Source organism: Macrobrachium nipponense, chromosome 2 (genome assembly GCF_015104395.2).
Source record: "Macrobrachium nipponense isolate FS-2020 chromosome 2, ASM1510439v2, whole genome shotgun sequence".
In the NCBI taxonomy this organism is placed as follows: domain Eukaryota; kingdom Metazoa; phylum Arthropoda; class Malacostraca; order Decapoda; family Palaemonidae; genus Macrobrachium; species Macrobrachium nipponense.
In genome coordinates, this window is record NC_087201.1 from 86,393,551 (window position 1) to 86,415,719 (window position 22,169).

A 22,169-nucleotide genomic window follows, 5' to 3' on the forward strand; every position below is an offset into this window, starting at 1 on the left:
ACAATGTTTTTGAATATTTTGTCAGATTTTTATCGATGCTCATATAGTTTTATATTCTTTATGAGATATGGGAATTCAAGAACTCTCTTTAACATTTTGGCTTTACATTTTCTTACGTTTAATGAAGCATATTCCACAGAGGATGGACGTCTCGAGACCATGATTTAAGTTATAATTGTTCTTCATGGCCTGTGGCATTTTTTATTGTAGTTTAATCTTCTTACTTAACGCAACTCGTGTTATTCGTAAGTGCTCAATTTAAATTGTAACTCGACAAGTCTGCAAAGGAAAAAATCTCACATGATCCTGAATGCTGTGCATTCCTATTTAAAAAAAAAAAGATGGGTAGTTTCATGAAATAAATTTGATTACCAAACATTAACAAAATTGAATTCTGTTCCTGTTTAATGACAAAATCCAACATTACTGTTATAACCACTAGTTCCAAATGAGACAACGAGTAGAATAGACGACAGATATAGTGAAGGAAGTCAAATGATTTCGTGGAAGTTTTTATAAAACTGCGGAAACCCTGAGAGATATTACTTTGCTGCTCACGCCTGCGTGTTCTGGACCAATGAAACTACGAGAAAGTGTCTGAATCAGACTGTGGCTATACGATAGAGAATTTTAGGCAAATCCTAATGTCATGTTTTTGCTGGTCAGGCTAAAGAACTACACGAGCGGATAATCACTGGATGGCTTAAGAAAAAAAAATGGAAGAAAATGGAAAATGCATCATAAAAGTTAAACTGAAAATGTAGAATATGCTTCGAAAGTACTTGTTCCAGTTCCCCAGTTTTTCACTCACCTTTCTACCTTGGATTTAAGGATATTTCCAAGTACGTGTTCCTTCGTGCTACATTGGATATATAAGTGTGTATATATATATATTAGATATATATAATAAGATTATATATATATAATATATATTATATACATATATATATATATATATATATATATATATTTTACATACTATATATATATGTATATATTATATATATATATCATATACATATATATATAGTATATATATTATATGTACAATTATAATATATAATTATATATATTATATATATTTATATACGTGTATGTGTGTGCGCGAATTAACTAAATAGTAAGATCTAAGAAACATGAAAATATTTGACTGATGAAAAGTAGATTGATAAAAAAATTGAGAGAGAGAGAGAGAGAGGGAAAGAGAATGCGTGATCACTCGATGACAACCAGGCTGCCCTGTTTACCCGAAAGTACAGCACTTTCCCCAAAATTCGGTCAATTCACTGAATTTCTACTTCTCTCCAACGACCAGTCAGCGACTTCTCTTGAATTTTTACTATATATCTGTATATATATATATATATATATATATATATATATATATGTGTGTGTGTGTGTAAACGCTATATATCTGTATATACAATATATATATATATATATATATATATATATATATATATATATATATATATATATAGTATATAATTATATATATATATATATATATTATATATATATATATATATATGTTATAGTATATATATATATATATATATATATATATATATATATATATATATATAGATATATATATATGGTATATAATGTAATATATATATATATATAATAATATATAAATATATATATATATATGTTATATATGTATAAATATATATTATATATATATATATTTATATATATATATATATATATATATATATATATATATATATATATATATATATATATATATATATATATATATATTTCAATATATATCTTTTCTTGTTCTTTTATTTAGAATAAGTACATTTTTAGAATATTGCACTTCTCTTCGTGTAATACCCCGTTACAATTATGATCGCTGGCGAGATTATTATTTAAATGCCGCTTTCGGGTCTTGACCCTCTCCAAAAAAATTGGAAATGGTAAAAGCGGTTGATTTCAATTATTTTTATAATTGCAACATGTAATTTGTCGTGGCTCTATCTATCTATCTATTACACACACTAGTATATATAGATATATATATATATATATATATATATATATATATATATATATATATATATATTACAGATTTCCAACCCCATCTTCCCCTTCAGGTGGATGTAACTTTGCTGAATGTGTCTGAAGCTTTAACTATTTTAGATGTTATGTTTAACTCCTTTCTAACCTTAGAGAAACCTCTCATGAAGTTTAAGCAAATGCCGCACGAAAGTTAGGAAATGTTCGTAAGACCTCATATATTTATAACAGTGATAAGATCAGTGCAACCTGTTTAGGTCATTTGAACTTCCTTTACTAGAATACTGTCCTCCGGTTTCCTAATAGTAGCAGTTATGACTTGGACCATCGACGGATGGTCTCTAGTTTATAAATTTTTTTCATATTTTGTATTTCAACAGAGATCTTTCACTTTCACAATATCGATCCATGACCCCCTCTATCTGCCGAGAGCAACCAGATTTGCTGAACTGCAGCACCATTTTACCTAAATGTTGCCCCCTGTCGAACTTATCAGTTCCAGAGATCCTTTATTCCACTCACCGTTGGACTGTGGAACAACCTCCCTGAGGATGTCGTGCAACTGGAACTTCAGAAGTTCAAGTGAAGATGCAGTGCATTACTACTCTAATACTGTTCTCCTTCCATTAATAAGTTTTCATCTTTTTTATTTATTAATATGTTTGTTCTTTTTTAATAAGTGAGATCTTTTCTTTCTGTATTTCCCTTTGCTTCCTCTTACTTCCTCCTAATGAACACTATATTCTTTGGAAGCTTGAATTTCAAGTCAATGGCCCCTGTGGGTTTTTTTCCACAGGAATAGGTTTTATCTACTGATATATATATATATATATAATATATATATATATATATATATATATATATATATATATATATATATATATTCAGTAGATAAAACCTATTCCTGTGTAACAGGCCATTGACTTGAAATTCAAGCTTCCAAAGAATATGGTGTTCATTAGGAGGAAGTAAGAGGAAGCAAAGGGAAATACAGAAAGAAAAGATCTCACTTATTAAAGAAAAACAAATATAAAATTATGTGGTGAACACACACAATTGTCAATTACACACACACACACACACACACACACACACACACACACACACACACACACACATATATATATATATATATAATATATATATATATATATATATATATATATTATATATAATTGTGTGTGTGTGTTCACCACGTAATTTTAGCTTACAGAAGTAACTCGGAAACATGTTAGTCTTTCAACTCTCAATAAGTCATTTGGAATGCGGCCGCTCGTCTCAAGACTATTTTCAACTCGATCGTGACCCGTTACAATTGAATAACCACCAGATATACAATTCACCACTTATATAAATCAGCAGAGTCACAATGCGACTCAGCTGAGAGAAGTGCCTAGAGCGTTTCCGCTTGGTCTGTGACAGCCAAGGAGCAACCTGTGACTTACAGCAAGAAGCTCATGCAGAGCCCAGATTTACAAATACAGAAAACTATAGATAACGGGGAAAGGGAAAAATGAGTCTGGGGCGCACATCACTTACAATTTTATGCATCTGTCACTGTATCTAGAGAGAAATAGATTTTTTTCCCCCAAAAAAGTCTTATCTTTTCTCGTCAGTCTGGAGTCACTGAGATCGTAACTAGCCCTTTGTGCATGGTAATAAACTAAGCATAAGCTGCGTCTCTCGTATGATAAGGCACGATGCATCTCCGCCCTCCTCCAAATCCGAAGCCAGTGAAGGGCTCCACCCAACCGACACCTTCGCGAGAGAGCGCACAAGCTAACTGATAGGCTCACGTAGAAGCCCTTTGGGCGCTCTCCTGTCTGATCCCCGTATAACAGTGTACAACTGTAATTCAAGTGCATTTCTTCCTTACAAAAACTCCTCCCTAGGCTAACTGCCAGGATCATGGAAAATCGCACTTACATGTGCGGTCAGTGAGAAATAAAAGATTTATCATTCCTCAGCTAGGTATACACTACTTAAACATGCCTGACTTAGTAATGATATAGGACAATAAGATACAAAAGCAGCAGATTAATCTTATAAAAAAATAAAACGGAAATATTCAAGAAATATTCGGGAGTCATATACGCAGGGTTAACTGTATTTATGTATTGGCATGATTTACAAAAACCTGTGAAGATGTGACAAACAAAATAATTCAAGTAAGTTGCCCGAGAGAAAAAATTTCGGAAATTTGAGATATTCAAGAATATAATTATTTGCTAATCTAAGATTTTACGTCCTTGTTAATAGAAATATCTTTATAGTTCCTTTTAGGTTAAACCAGCCTTGTGCAATATCATAGGAGTTGATTAGGGCGTAAATGGATGGTAAACCATTATACTAAGAAAATACTGGAGGCTGTAGAGACAATAACATTTCGGTTCAATTTTTATTACATATTACATATGGTGACTAAGTAATTAGGAAAACGAAATGTGGAAAGTTTTTCATAAGCAACGAGTAGAAGTATCGAGATTGAACTTTCACTCGATGGAGCGCTCTATACTTTCAGTGACAAGTCCTCGTGGTCGCAATTATACCAAATACATCTACCAAATAAACCTTCAGCTAATGAAAAAGTAAAATTGTGGAATGATGACTTTCTGAAAAGACCTTTATATTTATTATGGTTTACTTTTTGAAGGCTTGTATTTTTTTACTACTATGCATGCTTGTAGAATTATACAGTTTTAGAACCATTAAATCGTGTATTCACACATGGAATCAATAGTTGTAAACACTCCTGAGTAGTAAGTAGTACCTATAGATGTCTTAGGTAGTTAATATTTTCAATATTCGGAATAAGAAAATATTTAAACGTCATTAGGTTCTAGTCAATACTGTGCAGTTTCCAAAATAGTAGAATAAATAAATGACCCAAAAGTGATATGGCCAGGCCATGGAGAAGATGACGTTCAGGTGAGTGTGGTAATACTGCAACACCAAGAGAATCAAAACATTAGAGGCCAGGCTGACAGTGCTGAAGGGAAACATGGCAGGATCTAAGGTAATGTGTAATTATGATAGTCTTGTATAAAAAAGTAATGATAACTCATTGGTATGTATTTTATTGTATGGCTTACTATGTTGCCGTGTTTTTTAATTGGAGTTTATTGAAAGATTTGGATTAAAACTAAGAGAATTTCAAGAAAATATGTAGTAGCCTTGCTCAGATTCTTCTGGTGTTTGACCGGTCCGTTCGATTTCGTCATACAAAATTTTAAACAAATGTAAGTTAGCCGAAATTACTATGGAATTTGGCGCTTTTTGGCATCGTAATTCGCCTTACGTGACACTAGAACATAATTGAAGTTACAAACCAATCCTAGGCATTTAGCGATAGGCTCCATGGCATAGGCTAGCTACTCGCATAAGGTACCTAGTACGTAGCTAGCTAGGGTAAAAAACCGTAGGGTCCAGAGTGGACCATGTACGATCAGCTTGGACAATCCCAAAAAAAGTACATTATAACGTTTCCTGACATCGGAGATGGGCATCAGTCGCGACTTCTTCTTGGTGAGAAATGGAGCTAAAGACCTCTACTCTCCTTTCGAAGTAAGTATTTTCTCCAAAGTTAGAATTACGAACTGGATATTGGTACGGCAGTCCGTATCCCTGATTACGATGGATATTTGGTACGGCAGTGTATTGCGCATACGCGAACCCTTGTTTACCGCCTGAGGCAATACAGTGGACAGCAAGAAAATGACGACAAAACATGTTTTCAGGTTTCAACAAGCTGAAAAAGGCAATAGACGTCTATGAAGAGGCAAAGTTCCAGAAATGGTATATCCGTAGGTTACGAAAGATCGAATCGGCCCTGAAAAGAGCTCCGAAGAGAAGATTCAAAGATTTGAAGCTTAGCTAGTAAGGCAGTGCAACAGTCAGTAGTGCGTTCAATATGGGAAACATGCTGTTAATATGGACCTAATTTAGATGATTACTTAGAATTGATTAGGAGGCCGTTTACCAGAACGATTGACTTTGGTAGTTTTCCCATACTACCATGAATACAGCAGAGCATGGTTTTCTGTGTAGTAACTTCAAGTTCTCTTTGAATCTCCTCTTCGAGCTCTTTTCGGGGCCGGTTCGATCGTTCATGACCTACGGATATACAATTTCTGGAAGTTTGACTCTTCGTAGACATCTATTGCTTTTTCAGCTTGTTGAAACCTGAAAACATTTGTTTTTCGGCGAAAACCGATGTATTATTACACGGTTCAGAGAGATTCAAAGATATGAAGTACACCGATAGATTATTTTATTTTACATGTAGTATATAGTCAAAATCTAATTATGTTTAAGTATTATTGGATTTTTCATATTTTCCTTTACTGTCAAAATGTTTTGGTGCTTTGGTGATGACAGTATGGTGCTTCACTTTGACATTTCGAATTGAACATGTTCAGCGGAACAATTCAGTTCGACTATTATTACTACTGTCACTTACCTTCTAGTGCCGTACCTATATCTCTTAGCAACAGTGCACGGTAATTGTTGCATGATTAGCAAACTACCATATCTGCAGAAAGTCAATAACACAATACGGCACCACTGACAGAATCTGACGTAAACCTACTCTACACGATGTTTTGTACGGCAGGAAGTCTGAAAATTGACGCATTGCGCAATTCACTGCCGTACCAATATCTATCGCAATCGGGGATACGGCTGCCGTACCTATATCCTGTGCCTAGAAATTAAGGCCAAAATTTTAGATTTAAACAGAAGGTAGTGAAAACGGTGTCAAACGTAGTGCAAATCTCACCAAAACGCGTTCAACATTTTTACTTACAACTCGAAGTATTTAGAAGATTGACACCATCTCGATGTTTACGGAGTCGCTTGTGTCAATAAACTAACCATTTCCTTTGATAAATCCACACACCACTTGTACCCACAGACGCTGGGGCACTTTCATCACACAATCGGAAAACTTTTCTTTTCCACCGAGTAAACAACTGTTTTGTAGAAGACGACGACGAAGAGTGCACTTCGATAATTTTTAAATAAATAAATTGTAAAACATCAATATTTTACATATTTATGATGACTAATTTGAAAATATTCGTTATTGAAAAAGTAACTCGATTCTGACCTAAATTTAAGTAATTATTTTTTGGAATTAGAACGTTTGTTTAACTCCTGTATTATGATGTCACGACATCTTGACTTTCGTACCTATTGTAAATAATTGCTTTACTCAACTTTCTTGCAGAACAGTTTACCAGTTATTCATGCAGATTATCAGCTATTCATGTAATTGTTATAATCATAATTTGCATAGGTATATATCTTTATTATTTGCTTTTTGGATATATGAAGATGTTTTACTGCCGGATTATCGCCGTAGTGTGACGCAATAGTTTTCGGTCCCTGGGCCTCTGTTTTCGCACCATAAGAAATTATGGGGCCGAATTTGCAATGACCAGAAAGTCGTTAAAAGAAGAAAGTTACCATTGAAGGGCATATGTTTTGATTTGAGAAAAATACAAATTTATTCAATAGCTAGCTTGTAAAAAATACTTGATTACAAAAAACTTGATTGACAACTAAGCAGCATACCTACTATGGGTTTCAGAGACAGTGCAAACACGTTTTTGGGCAATACCTATTTCTGTAACGAACACTCGTACCAGAACGAGATTTTGCTATAGTGCATTACACCCAGTGCCGTAATTTATAAGGGTATCGTGAATCACTAATCGTAAAGAATAACGACACTTGTCCTTGTACCAAGAGAACCATTATGCAGAAATGGATACGAACACGCGTATAAAGCTCCACCTACCCTCTCCCCCCCCCTCCACCGCCACCCCTTTCCTTCATTCCTTCGCCTTCCTTTCTCTCTCTCTCTCTCCCTCTGCTGCCATTCGGTATGTGTTGACCTTCCAAACTGGTTATAAGACTACACACAAAACGTGGAAATTGGTGAAATTAGGCTATGTATTGGAAGTATATATACATAAATATTAAAGCAATTTTATCATTATTGCATTACTATGACAACTAGAATTCATGAAAGTTTATAATAATGAAACGGCGTATGTGTGAAGCCTCCACTAATGTGGCAACAATTTTGCCATTCTTAGCATGCAAACATTAAAGGTTACATTTATTTCTGGCATACGGTTATTAAAGAAATTCAAAATACTAATATAGACTGAAATCAATGAAAAATGCTAGCTAAAACAAAAAAGCAAAAAAAAAAAATATGTATATAATTCACTTATCCGTAGTCGTTCCTCTATGGTTTTCGGCAGCCAGATGTATGAAAACGTCAGAAACATTTGATTGTATCTATTTTAGAAATATCTGTAATTTTTCGGGGTAATTTGGTTGCAAAAAAGGGATAATATACATGAATTAAATTAAAATTTGTAAATAACAAAGTAAATTTGAACTAAATAACGAGTAAAGTAAACAATTTAGGGAATAAAACTTTGCAGTTTCGTCATCTGCTGTTCGTAACTGTGTTTGTGGCGCGCGCGCTTAGGAACCAGGAACAGCAACTGGTTTAAAGTGCAATGTGTAGTGAACTGAGACCAAAATGTGTATAATAACAATCAAATTAGCACTGTGGAGTTTCAGTTGTGATGGCAGTAAGGATAAAAACCACCGATTACAAGGTAAGAATGAATTCAGTTCAAACCATGACCCCGGGAATAAAAAGTTTCATACTTTCAGTAATATAGGCAACAAAATGTTATTTTATTGTGCTGATTACAACTGCAATCTTGAGTAAGATCAATAAACATTACATACATACGCTAACATTGTTCAAATGATTGCTAGGAAGGCTGGGAAAGATGATTTTCGTCACTGATCAGAACCTGTACATTCACACGGTAGCCGCCATATTGGATTTCAAAACTGCCTTGAAAACATATTTTACGAAGAGCGTCACATGCTTATTTTAGTTCGTATGGGGCTTTCATATATCACATTATGTTGATATCTTTTGAATGGTATGCTTTGAATTGTAATTGTATTCTTGTTTCACCAATTAAATATTGAGTGAATAAGACCCAGCCAGCGTGATGATGGTGGATCGTCCGTGATTGTTTACCCTATAACCTAGGCATTTCAGAGGGAAACCTAACCAAGCTTAAGCTTACCTTAACCCTAAACTTAACCTTGGACACCATGCTCTAACCTGACCGGGGGCTTAACACCCCCACCCCGTAAGTTGTATAGTAACTCCCTAGCTAGTACCTAAGTATTGCATTCTAGCCAGGTACCCCAAAAAGGCCTACCTAGGTACTAGGCTACTATAGGGGGAAAAACCAGAGACTACCAACCCTTATCACGGTTTTCAGGTCTTATTCACTCGATATTTAAATAGTGAAACAAGAATACAATTACAACTCCAAGCATACCATTCAAAAGATTGAAGTTTCGTCAACATAATGTGATATATGAAAGCCCCATACGAACTAAAATAAGCATGTGACGCTCTTCGTAAAATATGTTTTCAAGGCAGTTTTGAAATCCAATATGGCGGCGATCGTGTGGCTGGACGGGTCTAGTCACGTATGGACACCATCTTTCCCAGCCTTCCCAGCACTCATTTGAACAATGTTAGCGTATATATGTAACGCTTATTGATCTTACTCAAGATTGCAGTTATAATCAGCACAATAAAACAACATTTTGTTGCCTATACGTATTAGTGAAAGTATGAAACTTGTTATTCTCGGGGTCATGGTTTGAACTGAATTCATTTTTACCTTGTAATCGGTGGTTTTATCCTTACTGCCATCAGAACTGAAACTCCACAGTGCTTATTTGATTGTTATTAGTATACACATTTTGGTCTTAATTCACTCCACATTGCACTTGAACCACGTTGCTGTTCCTGGTTCCTAAGCACTCACTCCACAAACACAGTTACGAGCAGCAGACGCTGCTGCTGCAAAGTTTTATTCCCTTAATTGTTTACTTTACTCCTTATTTAGTTCAACTTTGCTTTATTTCAAAATGTTTATGATAAGTGGATTATAATTTTTTTTTTTTTTTTTTTTTGCTAGCACTTTTTATTGATTCAAGTCTATATTAGTATTTTGATTTTTTTAAATAACTGTATGCCAGAAATAAATGTAACCTTTAATGTTTGCATGATAAGAATGGCAAAATCATCGTTGCCACTTTAGTGGAGCTTTACACATACGTTGATGCATTATTATAAACTGTTTCCATGAATTCTAGTTGTCATAGTAATGCAATAATGATAAAATTGCTTTAATATTTATGTATATATACTTTAAATTATATATACTTTCAATACATTGGCTAATTTCACCAATTTCCACGTTTTGTGTACCTAAGTCTTATACCCAGTTTAGAGGGTGAACACATACCAATTGGCAACAGAGAGAGAGCGAAAAGGAAGGCGAAGGAATGAAAAAGGACAGGGTGGCGGTGGAGGGAGGGGGAGGGTAAGTGGAGCTTTTTACGCGTGTTCGTATCCATTCCTGGATAATGGAGTTTTTTTCTCTTGGTACAAGGACAAGTGTCGTTATTCTTTATGATTAGTGATTCACGATACCCTTATAAATTATGGCACTGGGTGTAATGCACTATAGCAAAATCTCGTTCTGATACGAGTGTTCGTTACAGAAATATTGCCAAAAAACGTGCTTCCACAGTCTCTGAAACCCATAGTAGGTATGCTACTTAGTTGTCAATCAAGTTATTTGTAATCAAGCATTTTTTACAAGCTAGCTATTGTATAAATTTGTATTTTTCTCAATCAAAACATATGCCCTTCAATGCTAACTTTCGCCCCTCAATGTTAACTTTCTTCTTTTAACGACTTTCTGGTCATTGCAAATTCGGCCCCATTAATTTCTTATGGTGCGAAAACAGACAGAGGCCCAGGGACCGAAAGCGATTGCGTCACACTACGGCGGTAATCCGGCAGTAAAACATCTTCATATATCCAAAAAGTAAATAATAAAGATATATATGCCTGCACTCGCTGTACGCGAAATACATAGAAATACTTACTTTCAAAATATTGTCATACTGGTATTAATTGCTAACCCCATTGTAAAATGACAAATTTTCTAAGACAATTTGTATTTTTCTTAGCCACAAACCTTCGGTCATAACAATAGGATGGGATAATTTCTAGTGCCTAGCTGGATCCGGTTAAAAAACAGATGAAAGCAAGGAATCTTGTGATATCTGGCAATGCATGCGTAGATCGGGTGAAGAATGGTCGAAGACCATTCCCCTACGACAATGCGTCAGTCTTTCCCAACTCAGGCTTACTTAACAAATATGTAGAGGGGTGGCTAGAGGTGGGCAATATAGCGTTAAGACCTCAGGTTTGTAGCTATGAAAAATACAAATTGTCTTAGAAAATTTGTCATTTGTTCATACGCGAACAAGCCTTCAGTCTTAATGATAGGATAGACTCATACTTGGAGGGAGGTATAAGACATCCTAGGCTGGCTGGAAGTCTACCCACCAGCCCAGCTCTCAAAAGAAATGGTTCTTGGAGAGGGACTGAAGCCCGTTGAGAAGCTAGATAAATTAATATCTAACTACACAGAACCTGAGTGACGTACAATGATATATGGGATAACCATTGTATAGGGAACCAAAGAGAAACTTTCACTGTCCAATAACAAACCAATACACCAGGGTTTGTATTACTCCCAACTCCTCCTTGCCAAGGAGTGGAGCATATGCCACTAAATAGCGGGTAAGATATTTGCATATTGCATGACCACACTACCAGTATGACTACCTTACTCACATGTATCAGACCAGTCCAGGAAATGACGTGTTTATTCCTTAAACCACCCGAAGGAAGAAGGAAAGGTACAAGAGAAAGAAGGCGACCAGCCAACTCACTCATTCTCTCATCCACACAAGCATCTTAGGTAAGATACAAAGGTGTCCTGTTAAGGGCAACTATGAGTTACACAACCTGTTGGGCAGCCACCACAGGATCCAGGGAAAACGTGTCTGCAGATCTGTGGGCAAGATCCTTAAGATAGTAGGAGGTGAACGGGGACTGACGTAACCAAGTACCAGCGCTCAGCACTCTATGTACAGCCAAGTTTTTTTTGAAAGCCAGAGAGGGACCAATACCTCTAACGTCATGCACTCTAGCTTGCACAGACGTGGTGGTGGAATCATCAAGATTCAAGTTAGCCATTTGATGGCTTCCCGTATCCAAAAAGAGAAAGTATTCTTAGACACCTCTTTCTTTGTACGGCCTGTGCTAACGAAAAGTCTGCGGCAGCCTGGTCTAAGGTGCAGAGTCCTTTTAAGATAGCAACGCAGGGCCCAGACAGGGCACAACAAAAGCTCTTGAGCATCACCACCCACAAAGTCAGTCATTGATGGAATGGAAAATTATTGTAACTTGAATACTCCCTGTATTCACTATCATGTCTTGAAGAATTTTCCTGAGTTTGCTAATGATGTTTGTCAAGATTGTCAAGGGGGAACAGAGTCGGTCTAGTTTCTTTCTCAAGAAGAAAAAAAAAAAAAAAAAAATTATGGCCTCTCCTGCTGCTTCTGAGTTTCTTTCTTCCCCCTTCCCCCCCCCCCCCCCCCCCCCCCCCCCCCCCCCCCCACAATTTCTTCTAAAAAAATTTCTTCTTATGTCTTTACACAATCTTCTTTATCGGGTCATTCTCCGGAGGTTGCTTCAGAGTCTTCTCTTGCTCATCCTGTTTCTTTGCCATTAACACAGCAGAGCAAAGAATTTTCATTGCTTCAGTCCTGTAATGTTGGGGTTTCGATGGCTCCCTCTGTCTCTTTGGGGTTGAGGGAAGGTGTACTTTTGGCGGGGTTGTCTTCTTAGCACCTTCCACAGGTCCTGTAGTTCTCAGGCTGCTGGTCTGGATGCTTCACGGGTAAATTAATGGAGATGTAGTTCGGGTTGGTCAGTGACCAGGGCTAATTCAGGTGTTCAGGTAAGTATTACAATATTAGTTTTATTATGAAAACTTCATTCTTCCTTTGCCAGACTGCAAAGGAACTTCTTTGGGCCCACAGAAATCAAGTGAACAAAGTCACTCATTTCATTCAAGGAAAATAAAACATCCTGGCAGATGACGTCCTGGCAGATGAGCTAAGCTGTCAGAAGCAGGACCTTCCTACTGAATGGACTCTGGACAACAGGATTTGCATTGACCTTTGGAGATTTTGGGGCAAGCCCTCCATAGACTTGTTTGCTACCTCAAGAAACAATCGTCGGTGCTACTTTGGCTTTTTATCTACGTTAAACCTACTTCCAGATGCAAGTGCTAACCTGGCGGAAGGTCCTTGGAATGCCGTATTTAGTACTAGTCCCTCAGGGATCAACTTATTAGTAAATACACATTTCTGTATTGTGTGGTCAACAAATTATATTTATTAACGATATTAAGTACTTGACAAGGCGTCCCAAGGAGCTTCGACCATGTTTAGTACTAGCGTCTCTGAGTAGCTATGTGACGCGTAGATAACATGCCAAAGTAGCACCCAATTTGTCTTCCTCTCTTCTGCCCTCCAGCCCTGGATCCCCTGACTAGGGCGATGGATGCCATGCTGTTAGATTGGTTGGGTCTGGACCTCTACGCCTTTCCTTCCTTCAGCTTAGTTAGGGAAATACTAAACAAGTTTGTCTCTCACTGCAATGTCTCGATGACACTCATTGCTCTGTTCTGGCCCACAAAGGAATGGTTCCCAAACCTTCTATGTCTTCTGGTAGACTTCCTGAGGCTGCTTCCCCAAAGACCGTGGCTACTCAGACAGCCACACTTTAGGAGGTACCACCAAGTTATCTACTCTTGTTCTGGCAGGCAACAGACTGTCAGGAAAAACGTCAGAGTGAAAGGTTTTTCAAGAGCAGCTGCGGAAGCTGTTGCAGAGTGCAGACACCAGTCTACTTGCAACTTTTACCAGCTGAAGTGGGCAGTGTTCTGTTGATGGTGCCTCAGGCATCACATCTCATCCTCTGAGAAATCTTTATCCCAGATTGCAGATTTTCTCCTGTATCTAAAGATTTCTAAGAGCCTTTCCTAGTTCACCATGAAAGGATACCGAGCAATACTTTCCTTGATTTTCAAACACAGAGGTTTGGATCTTTCATATAATCATGATCTTAATGATCTCATTAAGTCTTTTGATAGCTTCAAGGAGAAGTCTAATTTAGTGTCTTGGAACTTGGATGTGGTCATTAAGTGGCTTACGGACCCTCCTTTTGAGCCTATCAGTTCAGCTTTTCTAAAGAACCACTTGCAGAAGACCCTTTTCCTAGTAGCCCTGGCTATGGCTAAATGTGTAAGTGAGCTACATGTGATTGGATTCTCCCTTTAGCTTCTTGGCTAAGAATGAGGATCCTTCTAAGCCATGGCCTTGCTCCTTCCATATCAAGAATTTAATGGATATCCTGGGTCTAGATGAAGTGGAAAGATTCTTTGCCCAGTCAGAGCCCTGAGGTACTATCTGCATAGGACTGAGAAGATCAGAGGACCTTCTAGTAACCTCTGACGTTCTATCAGAATCATTCTCGCCCTCTCTCCAAGACCCTATTGTTCTCTCAGAGTTAGTAGGAGAGGGAGAACCAGAGAGATCATTATGTCCAGTAAGAGCCCTGAAGTATTATATACACAGGACTCAACAAATAAGAGGAGGGTCAGACAATCTTTGGTGTTCAGTAAGAAATCCTTCTAGGATATTATCTAAGAATGCAATATTCTTTTTTTTGAAGTATTTAATAGTTGAAGCTCACTCTCAGTTGGGAGAACTAGAGGTTGATCTGGCTAGAGTGAAGGCCCATGAAGTCGAGCTGTTGCAACTTCTATGGCGTATAAACGCAATTTATCTTTAGACGCCATTATCAATGCGACATATTGGAAATGTAAGTCAGTGTTTGCAACACATTATTTAACGGAGATTCAAGCAGTGTACGAAAACTGTTCCACAATGGGACCTTTTGTAGTAACTGGCACGGTGTTGGGTAAGGGAAGAAAGGAAGTCAATCCTTCCTAATAATTTTAAATGGATCTTTGGTGTTGTTTTTTAAGGGTGTCTGAGGGTACGGAAGTGTACTAGTGGTACCCTACAGTCCATTTAGGTAAAGGGTAAAAATATTTAGGTTAAGGTGATTCCCATGTTGTTGTTGTCTTTATTGTTTATTGTGTACGGCTCCATGAGCAGGCGTATAATTATCGCATGTCAGTCCACGGTTAGCCCTAGACTACATGTAAATGTCTATAGCTTGGCGCTCGGATCCATATATCACGCCAATGCTGGTACACTTCTATAGCTTAGTGTGCGGCTCCATATACCCCGCCAATGCTGGTACGTATATATAGCTTGGCAGACTTAAGAGGCAGTAACCTTCAAGTCAGCTATCTTAAAAGGTAAGGACTAAAAGAGAACTACTAAATTCCAATAGAAATTCCTCATTAAATATGGTTAGCTGCCATGGCCCCACCTCTAAAATGTGCCAATCAGCTATATGTAACTACCAGGTAAGTTGCATACGTAAAAATGATATTTTTATGATAAAATAATGTTTTACGTATATACTTACCTGGTAGTTACATCATTAGAGCCCACCCACCTCCCCTCACATGGACAGGTAGGCATCAAAATTCTGAGGTTTAGTTGTGGTAGTTCTACATTCCCCAGTAGAGGGAGGGGGTACGGGAATCACCTGACCAGTCAATTAGCTCTGCCGCGAAATTTGAAATTCTGCCGTGACGTCAGAGACTACAGCTATATGTAACTACCAGGTAAGTATACGTAAAACATTATTTTATCATAAAAATATCATTTTTATTATAAAATTAGGTTTTATAAACATAGTAGTATATACTTACCAAGTAATTACTAAATCACAGCCTTCCCGCCCCAACTTTGTTTTTTCATTGACTTTGCGGCAATAAGTAGAATAACACCATAGAGAGATATCTAAACTTTTCAAGAAACTGTCATTTCATGTTGAATTTTGAATTTTTATAATTTCTTTCTAAGAAATTGTAATTTCATATCAAATCTAAACTTTTCAAGAACTGTCATGTCAGTTGAATTTTTTAATTTTAATATCGTTTCTTTTTAAGAAATTGTAATTTCATATCAAATTTTTTTGACAATTTTCATTAGTTCTGTTTTTTTATCATTGAATAAATTTACGTATATGAAAACAATTACATAGTGAATGTGGTGGACAAAGAAACTGAGACAGGCGCTCATAACCAAGTTTGTTAGGCGTAACGGGAGTAAAGACATGCATGATCCGTCCGTACCTGAAACTGTTCACAAAGCCTTCCTTCGGCTGAAGAACTCTTCACGGAGGATGAGAACGAGGAGTTTGAAGGATTTTTTGGCAGAGTATAGGTAGAGGAAATTCCATCCAATAGTTTTTTTTTTAAAGGAAATGACTGTATCGTACAGTACATTGCACCCAATGGTGGCTTTGTTTACATGTGGGAGTTTTCACTATCCTGTGTGTAATTTTAAACTTGTTCAAGTTATTAAAACCTTTTTAACGTTTTATTTATCCACAAGAAAATTTCATATTAGAAAAAATTACAGTATAGTACATAAAAGTATTGAAAATGGGTATTATAAAAAAAGTTTGACTGGGTAAGTTGCCATTTGCCTTGGCCCCTAATTGAATTATTCCCATAAGATATGTGTTTTGAAATATGCGAATTTTCAATTCTGCGAGGCCGTGGATGGACCAAATTCTTGCATAATTGGGGGCTGTACTGTGTGTATATAAAACCTAGTTTTTTTTAATGTCATCTTAATTTTGAAAATCTGGATTTAATAGGGTAGTGTTCAGTGTGTTTTTATACATACTGTGATATCTCTTAATATTAAATTATTGTTATTCTCTTGACAAATGAATACATTGTATATTGTTATAACAAATGAAAATATTTTAAATGTTGGGATCTATTAAAGAAATATAAGTACTGGTTTAGTAGGTTTTACATACTGTATACTGTTTATTGCATATGGCTTTCATTTTACTGTGCAGATTTGAGGTAAAGTTCATACCATAAGTACTTTTTAAAGACACTTGTAAATGAATAGTTCCACCTATGCAGGAGCTGCCAGTCCTTGATGCCCACCTTTCAAAATTCAGCTATGTTGGAGGATACAAGCCATCAAAGCTAGATACAACTGTTTTAGCTTCAGGACATGTTCCCTCCAGTCCTCCCAGTTCACTCCCTCACCTAAGACGGTGGGCAAAACACATGGCATCTTTCTCGTCAAGTGAATGCAGTGCATTCCCTTCCTTATCAGCAGAATATAAGGTGTGAATTTAATGTGGATAGCATAGATATGAAGGCTAATTACCATGTTGCAATTTGTTATCAAAAGTAAGCTTGGAGTTTTTCAAGTAAGCTTGGAGTTTTTCAGTTAACCAAGTTGTGTTGGTTTATAATAGCTGAAGGTCAAATACATTTCGGTATGGAATCTATTTATACAACAATTGTATGTATGTATAACTCTCATGCATACTTGATTCATTTTGTGATAAAGTATTGATTCTGTCAAAAGTCATGTTAGGTACATATTTTTTCAGAAAATTTGATACCACATACTTTTAGAAAAATGATGTGAAGGTGTTACCATTATGGTATGCTAAATGTTGCTTAAATGGCTGTTGTATGTGCACAGAGTTATAGTTTCAGTCAATCTGTACTCAGACTTTTAGTGGAAGTGTTATACAGTATGTAGTGCCATTTGTAGTTTAAAAATATATACAGTACTTAATTTACTTAGGGAGTAAAGCACCGTAGGTATTGTGCTACTTTATTTATGAATTTTTGTCTTTTGCAGTTAGTGTATCTGATATCACTTGCGAGATGACCTCATTCTCAAGTAAGCTTGCTTTTGTGTGAAAAATTTGGTCAGATGTGGAAAGGCTTAGAATACTAGAGCAGTATGGCATTCATGGGGTTTATGAATGGGAGCATCAAGAGATGTATATTTCCTCTCATTACCAGCAGAACTGCCTTCTCCCAGTTGACTGCTTCTCATTCAAAGTTGATCCCTGGGGTTCGTGGTGTAGCATGTAAGGTAGGAACAATGGCTCCATCTTTCTGCAAATACTTCTTAATCACTAATTGTGGATTAGGTAAGAGCTTACAGTGCACATTTACGATTATGATACAGATAAGTAGAGATGTGCGGGAAGGCTCCAGCATGTTGTTTTAGTCCAGGTAGCTACGTACTTAGCAGTTTGTCAAATTTTGTCTCATAAGAATAACATTTTGGAAAAAGTCAAAAGTCACTTGTGATGTTGAAGATTGACTTGGAATTGCACCATGGTAATAGCCTTTTTGTCTTATTCCTACATTGCTTGAACTGTGTAATAGAATCTATCAGTACAGTGGATGTTTTATGTTTTTGTACCTCTTGTTTTTTTCTCTTAAGAATGCACCTGCATTGTTTTAATGCATATAGAGAAGCAATACACTTAATTTTTGTATATTCCTTTTCTACTGGCATATTATCTTCATACATCAGTATCATTGCTTCTGGTGCAAGCCACTATGAATACTAGTACTGAAAGTAATTTGCTTATTTTTTTAATTTTCCTCCAGCCCCAGCTGTTTTGCAATGTGTACTTTACGTTTCATCCATTTGCTTTGCTGTTCTCTTGGCTGGCAGTTGAGCTTTAACCTTCCTTAACTGTATTTTTTTTTTCAGTCAAGAACAAATCCTTTAGGCATTGTGAAATTTCTAGTTAAGGTATACTACTGTAGTAATGCTTTTTATCAAAATCCGATGTGATGTACTACATCCGTAAATTTAAGGTTAATAAAGTTTTAATTTTTACTACAAAGTTCATTGGGTTTATTTACTTAAGGTTGAGAATTAATTATGGAAGTTGAATTTTACTATAGATTCAGATGCTTGTTGAAATTTTTTGTAGTGTGAAAATCTTTCTGGGAGGATTTGCTTTTCCAAAAACCCACCACTTTATGGTAGCTTGTGATTGTCTCTAGAGCTTGATTTTCAGGCAAGCTCAAGATGAGGTCCCATCTAGTTATATGTGCATACATTGGACCCCTGTATTCGCTGGGGATGGGTACTACACCCCACGAATAGCTAAAATCCATGAATACTTAAAATTCCTCTATAAACACTGAATTAACCTAATTTTGATAGTTAAAAGAAAAACACAAAACAACCCTCTATAAATGCTTATACTTGAGTATTTTAACACTTACGCCGAAGGGGTATAGTAAAAATTGTCTCCCGTGTGCCAAGGCGGCCTTGGAGTGAGCGCCGAAGTGGAAAAAATATTTTTTTTCAAAAAATCACAGCGCGCTTAGTTTTCAAGATTAAGAGTTCAATTTTGGCTCCTTTTTTTGTTATTGCCTGAAGTTTAGTATGCAACCATCAGAAATGAAAAAAATATCATATACGTATAAATAATGCGATATATGATAGCGCGAAAACAAAATTTCATATATAATTGTATTCAAATCATGCTGTGAGCAAAATGGTTAAAGTTAACGAGTTAATTTGTTTTTCGTTGTATTGTACACTAAATTACAATCATTTTGGTATATAACACATTGTAAAACGATCAAAGCAACACAGAGAAAATATTATCACAAAATGATGCATGAATTCGTAACGCACGGACGTAAAAAAATGTTTTTTTCAAAAATTCATCATAAATCTAAATATTGTTCTAGAGACTTCCAATTTGTATCAAAATGAAGATAAATGATTGAATATTACTATACTGTAAGAGTTTTAGCTTACAATTGCAGTTTTCAGCCATTTCGGACGAGTTAAAGTTGACCGAATGTAGAATTTTTTATAGTTTTTTTTATATGCAAATATTTCGAAAATGAGAAAAAAGCTACAACCTTCAATTATGTATTGTTGTATTCTACATGAAATTGTGCACATTTTCATATATAAAACTCTGTGAAAAGCCTAATATTAAATGGAGCAAATATAACGATAATGCAACGTACGCATTTCGGAGATTTGAGGCGGAGAATCCGCGCGCGGAGGAAAGGAAAGTTTTTTTTAAAATTCACCATAAATCTAAATATTGTGCTAGCGACTTCGAATTTGTTTCAAAAAGGGATTTTGATGTAGGAAAAATCTATTTCTGGGCAAAGGGCCCGTAGTCCAGCAGTGAATAGGTTCCTTTAGCACTATTTCTAAGGTAAAATATTGTTGATAAATACCAGAGAACCGCTAAATTGGAAATGCCAGAATATTCTGGCTCGCTCACCTTTATTAAAAGGTGTCGGTATGGTTTCTGGGGCGAGTGAAACCACTACCATGGGTCCTTCTCCAATTAGCCTTTCCTACATCAAAAAACCTCAAGAAGAGAGGAGCCGACCTACGGCTCACTACCTGCTACTGTGTAGCTAGCGCCTGTGACGTCATACCTGCAGATAGCACCCAAGCTTGGTGCACAGTTGGAGGTGGAAAGACAAGGGTGGGATTTCACTGGGCGACATGGGCCCTTCGCCCAGAAATAGATTTTTCCTACGTCAAAATTCCTTTTCTGGGCTTGGCCGTGTCGCTCATTGAAATAGTACCAGAGAAAATACCAAGCTTGGAAAAAGGAAGAACACAAATTACTTTCCAAAAGGATTCCAATGAAAAACAATTAAGGTTAGTTCATATAATCTAGATCAAGTTACAAATTAGTAACATAAAAATTAAGTAACCTTAAAACTATCAAACAACATTAATGACCATAGCAAACAAAAATTTGAGAAAGAAGCTCCTTATGAACTAGACATTATGTACAATATGTTACATCCGAGGACCAGTACGACAGTGACGTAACTGGACTAAGGCAAGAATGCTAATGAGGCTGGTAGGAAAGGAGAAGGCAAGGGGAGACATAAGCTGAACTACTGAACTACTATCACCGTTCAGTATCGGGGCAAACTGGTGTTTTCCCGCCGCTACCGCCGCCGGATACTTAAGGGCTTCCAAGGACTTAAGGCAATGGTGTTTGAATACTGTCGGAGATTTCCAGCCAGTGTACTTCTTCAGATCTTCAAAATTCATATGTTGGAAAAAGTTTATTGAGGTAGCTATAGCTCTAATATCATGTACCCGTGGGAAGGACTGCGGGTTGGCTTTTATGATAAAATATAGGTTTCATACAATCAACTTACCTGTCAGATATAGACATAGCTAAGGACTCCGTCGTCCCCGACAGAAATTCAAATTTCGCGCACTCGCTACAGGTAGGTCAGGTGATCTACCGGCCTGCCCTGGGGTGGCAGGACTAGGAACCATCCCCCGTTTTCTATCATATTTTCTCTGTCGCCGGTGGTATCAACATTGTTGTTATTACCTCCTGACTTGGATTCTTTTTTCAACATTTGATCAACGTTTTTCGGCTTTTTGGTGACGTATTTGGATCGTGTTTTGGCATTCGCTACGTGACTGTTTTTGGAATAACTCTTTTGGAATTTTCTCAGTATGTCTGATTCTAATGTGAGTGTGAGAATGTGTGTGAATGTAGGCTGCAGGGTGAGGATACCGAAAGCTTCGTTGATCCTCACACTGTATCCGTAAATGTATGGGGTGTTCAGTGTTCTGCTTTTAACACTTGTAAGGAATGCGAGGGTTTGAATGCAGAAGAATGGAAGACTTTGACTTCTTATTTGAAGAAGTTAGAGAGGGATAGAGTTAGACGACTGAAAGGTGGGAAATTCAAGGCCTATTGAGCCTTTCACGGATAATTCTAACCCTAACTACTGTAGATTCTCCCTATAAATCTCATTCTCAGAGTGTCTTTTCGGATTCGGCATCGGAAATCGCCAATCTGAAAGCGACTATTCGAGACATGAAAACCAAGATGGCTGACTCGAAAGGTAAGGCTAGTGATAGTGAACATTTTAGTGAAGTGAGTCCTATCAGTGTTGTGGAGGGGGCGTTTGATCGTCCCTGCGGCACTCCCAGGCCTAGACCTCTTCCAAGCTCACATGCCCCAGAGGAGTAAAGGAAAGTCGAAAGCCTTGAGGTCGTGGGGAATCCCCAACGGTCGACGTCCCTTCGCTAGCTCTGCTTCATGGCAGCCAGCTCAAGGGCGCTATAGAAAAAGCCGTCCTTCGCGAGTGGTTTCTCGTCCTCTCCTCTCCCTCACCTAAACGAGGGTG

At 36.8% G+C, this 22,169-nt stretch overlaps 1 protein-coding gene across 1 annotated transcript in view; it reads left to right on the plus strand.

The window, feature by feature from the left end:
• The first annotated feature begins 4,678 nt into the window (after window positions 1-4,678).
• Window positions 4,679-22,169, plus strand: part of LOC135221242 (elongation factor 1-beta-like) — a 127,540-nt gene continuing 110,049 nt past the window's right edge. Inside the window, exons 1-2 of the mRNA XM_064259057.1 lie at window positions 4,679-5,047; window positions 17,112-17,321. Of these exons, the coding sequence (XP_064115127.1) occupies window positions 5,033-5,047; window positions 17,112-17,321 (225 nt within the window). The 5' untranslated portion in view covers window positions 4,679-5,032. The remainder of the gene's footprint in view (window positions 5,048-17,111; window positions 17,322-22,169) is intronic.